The following is a 14,395-nucleotide window of genomic DNA, read 5'->3' on the forward strand; positions in this document are numbered from 1 at the left end:
CTCTAAGGATGGGCAGAGACTTGAGGCTGGGGAGGACATAGGTCTGGGGAAGGGGAGGCATGGTTCCAAGTAAGCCCCGTCCCTGAAAGCATGCAGAGAATAAGGGAAGCAGCCTCTAGCTTTGGGTTCAGGAATGAGGGGAATTGTCCTGTCTCTTTTACCACCTAGGCAGAGGAAGAGTTCAACAAAGCCCAGGTTGTATTTGAAGATCTGAACCAGGAACTACTAGAGGAGCTGCCTGTTCTTTATAATAGGTAATGATTGAGATTCAGGAAAGGGCTGGGCCCTCGGGCCAGTGGAGTCCCAGGCCACCTGGCAGCCCAAACATGTCCTCATGAAAAGAGCCCTGGTCCAAGAGTGGGATGTAGCCTCAGCCCTGCTCGTAACTTGCTGTGTGATATTAGGCAAGCCACCTTTCTCTCTCGACCCTGGTTTCTTTGTCTGCAATACAGAGATAACCATCCCTGCCCTACCAGCTTTTCCGGGTTTAAAGATAAGATGCTTCTTGGATAGGAGAGATCTTGGCAAGTAAAGTGCTGTCATCATGCATACTAGGAGTATCTGGTTTTCTGCTCGAGTGTGTATTGTTTTAAACAAGTTTGGTTAGTGAACATCCAGATTCATGTAGAAGATACACCATGGCATGAGTATTTCCATTAATGAAGATGTCTCTGCTTCACAGTAGGTAAAAATGTTTTAGATGTAAATTTTCCACATTGGAAGAGGAATCTGAACAGAAGCTCTATTTGTATCCTATTTCCTTTTCATTGTACAAGATATGCTTTAAGGGACTTCCTGGTGGCGCAGTGGTTAAGAATCCGCCTGCCAATGCAGGGTACACGGGTTCAAGCCCTGGTCCGGGAAGATCCCACATGCCGTGGAGCAACTAAGCCCGTGTGCCACAACTACTGAGCCTGCGCTCTAGAGCCTGCGAGCCACAGCTACTGAGCCCGTGTGCCACAACTGCTGAAGCCCACGTGCCCTACAGCCTGTGCTCCACAACAAGAGAAACCACCGCAGTGAGAAGCCCGCGCACCGCAAAGAAGAGTAGCTCCTGCTCGCCGCAACTAGAGAAAGCCCACGCACAGCAACGAGGACCCAACTCAGCCAAAAAAAAAAAAAAGAAAGAAAAAAGATATGCTTAAAGCAATTGTAGTCAGAGTATTTTATATTGTCATTTTATATTAGTCTATGAATGAGGGAGCCTTTTTAATGACTACATGTATTCTAAAACATTAATTATGTGATTCCTAATTTAAACAGGATTGAAATTTAATAGTTTCTTTAAATGTAAACTTCCCCAATTCATTTACGGTAGAATTCCATTAATGTACATACAGCTTCATAGAAGTCCAAGTATTGTATACTGAGAAAGAATACTTACTATAATAATTATAATTGTATGGCCTTATATTTATACGGCACTTTAAAAATTCTTCAAAGCACTCTCATATCTACTTCAGAACCTAAAGAGCCTGAATCAGATAACTTCTTTCATAGAGATCTGTTGTACTTTGGTGTCAGCCCCGGCTGGTCATGTCTCCTCTGGCCTTCCCACTCCTGAGAGTCAGTTGTACCCCTGGCCTGGCTCTGATGGATCCAGATCCTAGAACGTCCTGAGCCTAGGCCGTGGGGTGCTTTTCTGTGCGGAGCCGGCGGTGGCTTTGGCTTACGCTCCTACCTTGTACTTCAAAGACTTCCTTTACCAACACTTACCTTTACGTGTTTGTTGTTTTGCCTCTTGATAGTCGTATTGGCTGTTATGTGACCATCTTCCAAAACATTTCCAACTTGAGAGACGTCTTCTACAGGGAAATGAGCAAGGTGAGAAACATCCGGCCAATTTAGACATCTAGGAGGGTTTTTCTAATAAATATGAAGGTCGCTCTAATTTACATAACCTCATTAGATATCCATATGGGCATCACAAATTTTTACTTCTTTCTCATGATGAAATAATAGCACTTGATGGACTGTGTTGAACGTATTAAAGCACATCTTTAACTTAAAAAGGATGAATTGTATATTTTAAATGTGAATTATATCTCAATAAAGATGTTAAAAAATACGTAGTATAAAAAGCTGAAAGGTCCTATAAGGAGAAATTGATAAATCTTCATAGGAGATTTTAGCAAAGGGAAACCAAATTACTGACAACCTAACAGAGTGAGGTAAGAGCTAGAAACCTAAATGATCAATAATTACATGGGAAAACCCCCACAAATATAAATAACAAAAAACGCAGAATGAAGTGGTGATAGTGGACGTTCTTGTCTTGTTTCCAGTTTCAGGGGAAATTTTTCAGTGTTTCATTTCTAGGTATGATGTTTGCTTTAGGATGTTTGTAAATACCCTTCATAAGTTAACAGAAATTCTTCCCTATTTCTAGTGTACTGAGTTTTTGTTTGTTTTGAATACACTGAAGAAAATGAAAAAAAAAAAACCCCACATGTTTATATAATGTCAGAGGGCCCTCTCTATCTCCATTAACAACTGAATAATGGTGTCCAAATGGGCTTTAGATGCATAAAAGAGATTAGACTTATGGAAGGAACAGCTGAAGTGGGGAACCAAGTTAAATCTCCATCTTCTGTTGCTGGGGAGCAGAGAGGGCAGTGTTTAGGCACAGGTCAGTTTCTCAGGTAGTTCATCTTAAATAGGGCCAATCCTATTCAATGACAGGCAGCCACAGAACATGACCTCACAGGGTCACTTCTAGTCCTGCGATTCCAAGACTCTTTGCTGTTAAAATATTAATTATATTCACATCCACATCCACATCCACACACGTTCCTCTCCACAGTTTCTTTGGCTAAATTATGATTTGCCTAGTTAATATTACAATGAGTTTTCATTCCCTGGATCACCTGAGAGATGCTAGAACCTCAAATCAACATCAAATACCAGGGACCCCAGCCTTGAGAGAGCTGCCAGTCTGATGGAAGAGGCAGAACTTTAGACATAGTAAAGGAAGAAGGGGTAGTGGGACAGGACCCTGGACACTAGTGCAAAAGGGATAAGGAATTTTATCAAGGGTAGGAAGGTTTTATTTTGGGGAGAGAAGGGATATGCCAGTCTCAGGTTCCCACATGGCTAGCATCTCCTTCTCTCTTGCTTATTCCAGCTGAACCACAATCTGTACGAGGTGATGAGCAAACTGGAGAAGCAACATTCCGACAAAGTCTTTGTGGTGAAGGGACTCTCAAGGTGAGCCACTTCTGACACTCATTTCTGCTTGGTTTGTCCTGTGTGTGAACACATTCAACACTCTCACCTCCAATCCCAAATCCTGACCTTTCCTTTCTGTTCATGTACATAATATTGTTTTTTGTTGGTGCTACACCCCTATATAAAGTATTTTTACGAAATATTTTAGTGGTAACTAAATGTATAAAGAATAATGCAACAAAGAGTCATATACCCACCACCAAATTTAAGAAATCAACTATTGGGACTTCCCTGGTGGTCCAGTGGTTAAGACTTTGCACTCCCAATGCAGGGGGCACGGGTTCGATCCCTGGTCGGGGAACTAAGATCCTGTATGCAGCGTGGTACAGCCAAAAAAAAAGAAAAGAAATCAACTATTATATATATATAATTAAATCTCCCAGTGTCCCTTCCCCACTCACTTTCTCTTCCTGTCCCCCACCAAGTGTAACCACTGTCTTAAATTTAGTATTTATTATTACCATGCATGTCTTTTTACTTTTATTATATACATATATATGCACACATAGAAAATATTATTTTGCATGGTTTAAAAATTTATTTAAATAGAATTATACTGTATGTGTTCTTTTGCAACTACTTTTGTTTTCTTAGTATTGTTTGTGAGATAACTTATCCTTGTTGCTACATGTTGCCAGCTCTGATCTTTCCTTTTCATAATTGTTATGGATGCTATTGTATGGCTAGTTCACAGTTTATTTCTCTGAACTGCTAGTGGACATTTGGGTTGTCTTATAGGTTTATGCTGTTACAAATAATGCAGTGAACGCGTTTCACATTTCTCCTTGTGAATATTATCAAGAGTTTCTTTAGGATGCATACTGGGAGTCGAATTGCTGAGTCATAGGGTCTGTGCATTTGGGTTTCTTCAGCCTTACTAGATATTACCATTGCCAGATTGCTCTCCAGAGTGATTGTTCCAATTTACAACTCACCGGAAGTGAATAAAAGCCCTCATTGCTCCATATTCTTGCTACATGTGACATTGTCAGACTTCTTAATTTTTCTAAGGTAATGGGTATGAAATGGAATTTTTGCAGTTTTAATTATGTCTCCACAGTGGCTGGTTAGCTTGAACATCTTTTCGTATTAGTGGCCTTTTAAGGTTCCTTTTGTGTGACTTTCATGTTTATCCTTTCTTCACATTTTTCATTTGGATTGTTTACCCTTTTTAAAAAACTGATTTACATGAGATGGGGTTTTTTGTATATTCTGGATATTAATCCTTTAATGATATATACTGCAAATATCTTTTCTTTCTTCTTTTTTTTTTTAATATTTATTTATTTCAGCTGCTGCGGGTCTTAGTTGCGGCATGTGGGATCTTCATTGCGGCATGAGGGCTCTTAGTTGCGGTATGCGGGCTCTTAGTTGCTGCATGGGACTTCTTAGTTGTGGCATGCATGTGGGATCTAATTCCCCAACCAGGGATCGAACCCGGGTCCCCTGCACTGGGAGCGTGGAGTCCTACCCACTGGACCACCAGGGAAATCCCGCAAATATCTTTTCTTAACCTGTTATGGCTTGCTTTTCTGTGTGTGTGTATGTGGTGTGTCTGTTGCCTTCATGCATTCTTTATGCAGGTAAATGTAAGCAATTCACTGGTCCCTCAGAATGTGATCATTTTCTTATTCTGATGCCTTTGTTTAAGAAGTTTTATTAAGTTCCTTCTATACACAAGGTTTTATGCTGAGAGTTAGGTATCTGAGGACATAGGTGACTTGTCTTTCTCCTGAAGTGATTTACAAAAGTTGGAAGGGGGACTTCCCTGGTGGCGCAGTGGTTAAGAATCCGCCTGCCAATGCAGGGGACACGGGTTCGATCCCGGGTCCAGGAACTTCCCACGTGCTATGGAGCAACTAAGCCTGCGAGCCACAACTACTGAAGCCCATGTGCTGCAACTACTGAAGCCCGTGCGCCTAGAGCCCATGCTCTGCAGCAAGAGAAGCCACCGCATTGAGAAGTCCGTGCACGACAGTGAAGAGTGGCCCCCACTTGCCGCAGCTAGAGAAAGCCTGTGCTTAGCAACAAAGACCCAGTGCAGCCAAAAATAAATAAATAAATTTATAAAAAAAAAAGTTGGAAGGACACAAAATGTGCCTAAGGAAACAAGGAACAATATAAGATTGCACATACTAAGGGCCTGAGGAAACCAGTAGGAATTCAAAGAGTTAAGTAATTGCAGTGTGCAGATAGATGGTCAGGGAAGGCTTTGAGGAGGTGGTGAAACTGAGCTTGAGATTTGCAGGAAGAATGGGAGTCTCAGTTTGTTGTTTCTATTCCTCATTTAGCAGTTAGTTACAGACTGTTAAAAAGAATCACTAACAGGCCAATATAGACTTCCCTTTTACTCCAAAAACTCTTTTTCTCCTCTTCCCTGCATTGAAAACCAGAGTTCTCTCTAAGTGTCCATTCATCTGAAACTTACCATCATTTACACCAAGATGTCCTAGAACCTTGTAGGGAAATCTAGTCTTTTCTTGCTATATCCTGGGCCTTCTAAACCTGCTGACCCATAGAATGCTAGTGCTAGAAAGAACCTTATATCACTTAGCTTATCTCATGTCAGAAACTCCCACAGGGCTGGAACTAAGTTTTTCTCTTTCTCTTCCTATCACCGTCTCCCATTCTTGAACCCAGGACACAGCACATAGTTGGTACATGTCAAGGAAATATTTGTGAGTTGCTTAGTCAGTTAGTGGCTGGTACGTGGGAGGCCCTTGAGGAGGTGAGTAGGAGTCAAGCTGATGTTGCTGTAGAAGCACTCAGCACAGTATCCAGCATACCCGATAAATGTTATAGTCAGTTTTCATTGTTCGTGGTAGTTTTTTTTGTTTTTTTTTTTTTGCGGTACACGGGCCTCTCACTGTTGCGGCCTCTCTCGTTGCGGAGCACAGGCTCCGGAAACGCAGGCTCCGGATGCACAGGCCCAGCGGCCGTGGCTCACGGGCCCAGCTGCTCCGCGGCATGTGGGATTTTCCCAGACCGGGGCATGAACCCGTATCCCCTGCATCAGCAGGCAGACTCTCAACCACTGCACCACCGGGGAAGCCCCATTCATGGTAGTTTTGTTCTAAGTCACCATGAGCACTGAATTAGTGAATACTGAACCATTGCTCCTAGGGGAAACACAGGGTTAGTTTCCTGTGAGCCCCTGGTCCTAACATTGTCATCAGTCGATCAATACATAACCTTTCTTGTGTGCGTTTTTGTTTAAATACACCTCATTTAGTACATATTGTTGATTCATTCCTATTGAACTCACAGCCACCAGCACTATGCCTGAATGACGCTTATCTAACATGTATTTTCTCTGTAAGGCACATCACAGACTTTCTCCTCTCCAACAGTACTTCAGCACTATACTTGGAGGCCATTTTAAGCAGCAAAATCACCAACAAAAAGCACAACTGAAAACCTGGCAAACAGGACATATTTACAGTAAGAGAGCTAAAACAGGAAGGCAGAGGCTTGCCTTGTTAGACCTCAGCTGGGAAAGTACTGGTCAGGCACTCATTCTTCACAGCTGGCACGTGTCTGTGAATGACCGCAAAGGAACCATGAGTATTGATTTTGAGGTTATAAATAAATTTCAGGGGGTAAGTGCATTTGCAAATACAGAATCCATGAGGATCAACTGTATATCACGCGTGAATCTTTTCCCCAAAATACTTTGTTAATATATTGCTGAGTTTTTTCCAGTTTCTTTTTCTTTATATATTTTTAGATAATCAAGATCATGATATGGATAAAATTTTATAGCCTTTTTCCAATTCACTTTGTAATATAAGCATTACTACAAATTACACAGACTTTCCAATACCATTTTAAATTGCTTTATTCTGTTTTATTATTATGTGAATGTATCATTTATTTGGGGATTTAGGTTACTTCCAGTTTTTAGCTCTTCTGAATCTAAATGCCCTTACTTTTTTAGCAGCAGCAGACGCTCTCTAGTCATCTCTCCTCCAGTTCGAACATCTACAGTCTCCAGCCCTCTTACCTCACCTACCAGTCCCTCTGCACTTTCCTTGAAGAGTGAGAAGGACTCCACCTCAGCAAGTGAGGAAGAGCTGGCATCTGATCCAGCCCAGGGAGAAGACAACTCCGAGATTAAAAAAGAGCCCTTAACAGACAAGGAAATAGAGGAGGAGGCTGAAGCGAGCTCCTCTGAGGAGGAAGAGGCTCTGCTAGCTTTCAACGGCCCCTCCCAGCCCCAGCCCTCACCCACCGTTGAGGGTGGAGAGTCCCAGGAGGAAATTCTCCCTTGCTCCCCAGCTCCATCACCAGGCAGAGCTCTGATCCCTTCAGAGCAGGCCGCACCTTTCCCAGAAGTAGTCCTCCGAACCCGCACCTCAAGCGAAGGATCTGAACAGCCAAAGAGAGCCTCTATGCAGAGGGCCTCAGCACCGCCCGGTAGGCCTCCTCCACCCAGAGCCACTCCCAGCCCCAGGTCCTCCTTAGGGAACATGCCCTCCACCCCTACAGCCTCTGAACCGAGTTCACCCACCAGCCCTAGGGCCTCCTTGGGGGCTGAGACTCCAAGTCCTAGGGCCTCCTTAGAGGCCTCTCCTGATCCACAGCCACCAGAGAAGCCGGCAAGAACTTCTGAGGTCGGAGAAAAGGAAAACACCGATAATCTGAGCCCAGAAGAGCTTTGTACTGCCCCAACCTTGATGATCTGTCAGGTGAGAATGGATCTGGCTGAGTCTTTATTCCCTTTTATAACCTCCATGTAGATTATTTTTACTATGGTCAGGTTGCCCCACAGTAGATAAGACTTTATGTCATTATATTACAGCTTCAAGGATACTCTTGGACACCTTTTTTGGTTCTGGGGATTGCACATCTTCATAGCATCTAACTTAGCGACCTGTACTCCCAGGGTAATTGACTGCTGCAAAGGGCTTATCTCTAATATAAGAAGTCTTACTAATTTCTTTCTTTTGCTCCAAGTTCTGGGAGTTCCCAACTGGATCCTGATCTTTCCTTTTTTTAGTGTGGGAGAGGGAGGAAGGTCTCACTTCACTTTGTCATACTTGTGATTATGGTGAACAGACCCCAAGCAAAATGGCATCAGCAAATTTCCAAGGTATATCTTGTTTGATGAGAGAAGCCTAGAAGAAGGAACTCACAAAAGGAAGGTAAAGCAAAAGGGATGGTCTTTTGAAAGGTGAAAATATGGATGAGAAAAGGATTCTGTTAAAATAGAGACACAGACCCTCTGGAGAGCAACCAATTCCGTGAAGGATCTGGAAATCCAGTCATATTCTATTCAGATTACATGGAAGTCTGTCATATAGAGGAGAGATCTGACTTGTTCTATAAGACTCCTGAGGACAGAAAAAGGCCCTGCGTGTAAAGTGTTTTTGGTTTTTTAAGTACATTTTGGATCAATATAAGAGGAACTTTTAGCAATTAGCTCTAAAAAGTGGTATGGGAGAACAGAGGAAAGGGGGCACGAGGGGCATCCAAAAACCAAAATGGACTGGGCCACCTTGAAAACTAGTTCCCCTTCCTTGGTGTTAAAAGCTAAGGCTGTATGGTTCCCTGTCAGGTGCATTATAGAGAGGATTATGGGGCAGCATCTGACTAGGTGGCACCCAGATTCATTCATTCATCCCACAGTCACTCATTAAACCCTTACTATGTGCCAGGCACTTTTCTAGGGAGTGGGGTATTACAGTGAGCAAAACACAAAATTCTCTGCCTTCCAGCTGCTCACATTCTAGTGGAGGGGGAGGTAGACGAGAAACAGAATAAGTAAGTAAAAGTACAGTTTAGTGGTGATATGAGTTAGGGAGAAAAGTTAAGCAGGGCGAGGCATAGGGAGTGGGGGCTGAATTGCAGCTTTAAACAGAGCGGTCAGAGAAGGTGACATCTGGGCAATGGAGGAGGCCAGGGCATGAGCCATGTGGATATCTGGGAGTGTGAGATGTCTGGTTACCCCTCAGATCATACCACCCTACTACTGAATATGCCTACCTGAAGGTTGACCAGGCTATCTCGGGAGCCTCCTGCTGTCTGAGAGGAATTAACATGGACAGAGGGAACAAGGGTGTGATGTCTGGCAAGGCAAGGAAGGTAGAAGACAAGAGGACAATAGACTTATCTCAGTTGACTCCCGTGAGATACTAAAATCTGAGTCATCAACAGTGTTATGCCCCCAGTCTTGATTCACGTGAGGTACTGAAGGTCCTAACAGAGCATAATATAAAACCTTCGCTTGGCTGGTTTCCGGTCTGAGGTAGCTACACTGAGTGAGAGATATGCAGGGCATGTGGATAGTGAATAAGCCCAAGATAAATGTGGGACTTTGCGTAGATGAAGAGTATAGCCACTTCTCCACTGAAAAGAGCAACTCAACTCTATGGAAAATCCAAAATTAATTTAAATTTGACTGTAATATGTTATATGATTTTAGTATAGAGACAACAATCGAATGACCTGTTTGGCTCAGGTGAATAATAAAACAAGTTTGCATTCTTGGAGTAATTTTACTGAAGGGATTATGGGAACCAAGATGCTGTCTATTTGGAGGAACAGGCTAGTAACACTGTCCTCCTTGGAAGTGAGGTACAGGACACAACTTCCTTCCCCTGAGGTTACCTCCTTATTTATTATTATTTTTTTTTTTTGCGTTACGTGGTCCTCTCACTGTTGTGGCCTCTCCCATTGCAGAGCACAGGCTCCAGGTGCGCAGGCTCAGCGGCCATGGCTCACGGGCCCAACCACTCCACGGCATGTGGGATCCTCCCGGACCGGGGCACGAACCCGTGTCCCCTGCATTGGCAGGCGGACTCTCAACCACTGCGCCACCAGGGAAGCCCTACCTCCTTATATTTGAGATTTACTCCCAGCCTCTCCTGTGGGATTGCGTTGGTCATTGGCTAAGGAGACATATTTTTCCTATGGAATTAAGCAATAGAGCATCTTAGATCCTAGTGTATCAGTATTATCAATCCTCTGAAGCCTGTGTCCTATAAGATTTGTTCATCTCCCTCACAGATGCATCATAAATCATATTTTCTCTCAAGCAGAATTATGGACATACCACATATAAAAATGGGTAAATAAAAAGATAACTGTGACCCAAAAAAAAAAAATGTTGGGGCTTCCCTGGTGGCACAGTGGTTGAGAGTCTGCCTGCCGATGCAGCGGACACGGGTTCGTGCCCCGGTCTGGGAAGATCCCACATGCCGCGGAGCGGCTGGGCCCGTGAGCCATGGCCGCTGAGCCTGCGCATCCGGAGCCTGTGCTCCGCAACGGGAGAGGCCACAACAGTGAGAGGACCACGTAACGCAAAAACTAAATAAATAAATAAAAGATAACTGTGAGAAAATCTGTTCTTGCTCAGCATTTGACTCACCTGAGAGAAAATGAAGATTTTGATAACTTTCTTGGAGGTATTAATAGTATTACCTTTGAGGTAGTTCATGGCCTAGAATCAGCAGAGGGAGTACGAAGATGGAAATTTTCCTGAAAGGAGAAATCACAGAATTTCAAGTGGTTGTCATACTGTTAGAAATCGGTTCTACTTTAAAAGGTGAATTTTATAGTGTGTTAAATAAATTTCTTTTTTAAAAAGTTCATTCTAAACCTTAGAGTGCCAAGGTCTTCCCCTGGCTTAGTAGTTACTAGACACGGCTTTTTCCACACCTTGGGCTCCCATCTCAGAACCTAGACCTTTTCCCAAGGAAACCATCCTCCCGCTTGCCTCTCCTAACTGCCGTGGGTTAGGATCATCTAAGTGTGAGAACTGCCGTGTATTCTTGAGGAGGATTAGCCTAAAAGTCATAGGTAGTGGTTTTAAGACCTATATTTATACACTTACAGAGTCTCACCTAGCTATACGTATAAATGCCATGTCACACAAATCACGGAAACAACTCTGGAATCTGAAGACCTGGCTTCCTGTCCCAGCAAGTCATTTCACCCTTCAAATCTTGGTTTATTGATATGAGGGAGGATGGCAGTAAAGCCTTCCCTGTTGCTTTCAGGCTGTAGTGAAACAACATTGTATGATTGCCCCTAGTTTTATCTATGACCCTTATGAAGTGTAAGGCACAAAAGACCCTTCTAAGCTGAGAGACTGGGAGGTTGAGACACGTCTCACTGGCAGAACTCTTCTTTTTGTAGAACCAAGGTCTTCAGCTTCATGTCTCTGAGGTTCCAGAAGAGAGCAGCGTCATAGCACCCGAGCCTCAAGAAGAGGTAAGGAGTCCAGATATGCAGACAACAGGAGGGGTGGTGAGACTGGGATTGCGGATGGACAGATGCTTGGCTACAGGCTGGCATCCTCGCTGTGGGCTGTGAGGGGAACCCAGCAGTGAACAGTATCCTTAGGGAAAAGTGAAGCAGGTGGGAGCCAGAAGAACCAAGAGTGACCGCACTTTGTGGTTCCTTTGTGCCCATTTCCCAACTGGCTTTGAACCTCCTGACCTCTCCCCATAGCCCTATCTCCTAAGAATTTATTTAGTTATACCTGAACTTACTTCAAAAAGGAGTTAAGAGCTACAAAAGGCATACAAAAAGTAAATACAGGCACCCACATGAAATGTAGTAAAGTAACTCAGAAGTGTATTAGTGAGAGTGACTAATAAATGACTAAATAAAATGGAGCCATGACCTAGGCAAGTACAAACGTGCATTCTATAAAATAGACTTACTAAGGATGGACCACAAAATTGGTTCCAGACTCACATCCAAGAAGAAGAGGAAAAACCTGATCAGTTCACGCAATTTATGATGCCCATTCCTTAGGAGAACAACTCCTGCTGCTAAGATGAAAAGGAAATCTCTTCTGCGAATCCTCATAAAGAGATGGTAAATGACAGAATGAACAGTATCTGCAACAAGTCTTTACAATAATCCTAACAGCCAGTTTCACATTGCCCCCACCTCCATACAGGCCAGTGCATGACATGAAATATAATTCAGGACAAGAAAATGGAGTTTTCACAGCCCCCCCCCCTTATTAATTGGTTAGTGGGAGGGTAGGTCAGCATCTAATGCAATTATGTTTCCTTTCTAGGTGTCTACCATTCAAAATGCACAACTCTGAAGAGGAACTGCCAAGACCTCCCCACACACACCTCCCCAGAAAGGCCCCTCAGCTAGAGGATATAAGTCAGAGGGACTTAAGATCCGGCATTCATTTCTGGTTTCTCAAACTATGAATGCTGGCGGTCTCTAAAGGCCTAGCATTAATGGAAGCTGAGGAGCAGACTTAGGGGAGGGAGGGAGGCAGTCTTGGGAGAAGAGACTGTTAGACTTGGAATATTTAACTCAGGTTTTAGCATTGTTAGAATAATAAGACTTTATATACTAATGAAGTGGGGCTAAAATGACTATAAAAAGCAAAAGCATCTGTAGACATAGACATTTGTCCACCCACAGGCATATAACCACACATACTCAGAGAATAGTGAACAGATCTTTTTTTTTTTTTTTGCGGTACGCGGGCCTCTCACTGTTGTAGCCTCTCCCGTTGTGGAGCACAGGCTTCGGATGCGCAGGCTCAGCGGCCATGGCTCACTGGCCCAGCCGCTCCGCGGCATGTGGGATCTTCCCGGACTGGGGCACGAACCTGTGTCCCCTGCATCGGCAGGCAGACTCTCAACCACTGCGCCACCAGGGAAGCCCATGAACAGATCTTTGAGTTACTCATTTTGCAAGACTTAAAACCAAAAGAACATATTTTCAGATTGTTAAATAAAGTATTATTCTGATGATGTATGGATTTTTTGTTTGACACAGGAAGTTGTTCCAGCCCAGCAAACTATTCTTCACTTAGGCAAGGTTATTGACTCTACCCCAGGTCAGAAAGCTTTAGTCACATCCCTGACCCCCAGCTCACCCTACCTCCTGGCTAGAACTCTTTGATGATACCAGGGGCCACAGGCTCCTCTCCTCAATCTAGATGCTTTATTGCCTGACCCCGCCCCCACCCTTTGGTTAATAAGCAAATATTCTTAGAAAGGGTTTATATTTTAGAGCTGTATCGAGTGCCTACAGTTTGGTACTTAGTGTAAATAAGGATCTGAGCAGGATGAAAGAAGAAAGAGAACTCCAAGTGAAGGGAAAGGATATATGGTATAGATACAAAGTATAATGGAAATGGTATGGAAGTTGGAGTCAGAAGTCTTGGATTCAAGTCCTATCATGTGCTTCTGTGAAAAGATTAAAAACTAACTTTGAAGTCCTGCCACCCTGATAAACATGCACACATATGCAAGCACTCACTCCTCCATCTTTGCTTTTGTTTCTGGGGGTGATGGATGATGTCACTGTTCATTCAGTCATTCAGCAAGAATTTATTGAGTACTCTGCCAAGCACTGTACTAGGTACTAGAGAAATAATGATGAGGAAAAAAAGTAAGAACGTTATAGAGACAGAATACTGAGCAGGGAGCAGACAGGCCGGACTTAGCAATGAGTGAGAGGAGACGTGATGAAGACTGAAGTTTTAAGGAATTATTCTAGGTTAGGCGTGAGAGACTAGAATTTGGTGGTGCCATTTCCTGACGTGGTGACTGTAGGAGGAAGTGCATTATATGTGAGTTTTCTCGTTGCAAGCAACAAACTGACACAGTTAAGCAGTAAAGGATATGTTGGAAGGATATTACGCAGCTCATAGAACTGAAAACAACCAGGCTGCAGAAAGAACCCTCGGATGTCTGTAGCAGGAACGTGTGGACTGCCCCTCCAGGCAGCTGTCATTGGAAGACTCAGCTTCAGCTGCCTCCTGCCACTGTGTCCTTTCCAGATGCAGATTCCCTGGAGAAAGAATCTGACTGGCCCAGTTTGGGGGGAGGCATGTTAGGGTCTACAGTGACAGGAAGACCAGTGGTGGTGGTGGTGATACGGGGTGGGAGTAGGGAGTGGGGATTACGAAGAAGCGCAAGGAAGCTTTTGGGGTGATAGAAATGTTCCTAATTTTGATTATGGTGATAGTTTAATGTGTATACCTGTGTCAGAACTGATCAAATTGTACCCTTTATGGGCAGTTTATTGGGTGTCCCACACAAACATTGGTACAAAGAGCTTGAGAACTTGCATGACTTTTCAGTAGACATGTCCCTTAGGGAGCTGGTAATGCATATTTGTATTTAGGAGTCATTTTTCTAAGATCTAATCCTATTACTCTTCCATTTAAAAACTTTCA

The 14,395-nt window shown here is 43.5% G+C and overlaps 1 protein-coding gene across 1 annotated transcript in view; it reads left to right on the forward strand.

Annotated features, from left to right (window-relative positions):
• BIN2 (bridging integrator 2) overlaps positions 1-12,962 on the forward strand; it is a 33,588-nt gene extending 20,626 nt beyond the window's left edge. The window contains 6 exon segments of the mRNA XM_024736811.1: positions 169-254; positions 1,749-1,824; positions 3,125-3,207; positions 7,166-7,916; positions 11,368-11,442; positions 12,263-12,962. Of these exon segments, the coding sequence (XP_024592579.1) occupies positions 169-254; positions 1,749-1,824; positions 3,125-3,207; positions 7,166-7,916; positions 11,368-11,442; positions 12,263-12,292 (1,101 nt within the window). The 3' untranslated portion in view covers positions 12,293-12,962.
• The last annotated feature ends 1,433 nt before the right edge of the window (positions 12,963-14,395 follow it).

Source organism: Neophocaena asiaeorientalis, unplaced genomic scaffold, assembly GCF_003031525.2.
Source record: "Neophocaena asiaeorientalis asiaeorientalis breed wild unplaced genomic scaffold, Neophocaena_asiaeorientalis_V1.1 scaffold134, whole genome shotgun sequence".
Taxonomy (NCBI): Eukaryota; Metazoa; Chordata; class Mammalia; order Artiodactyla; family Phocoenidae; genus Neophocaena; species Neophocaena asiaeorientalis.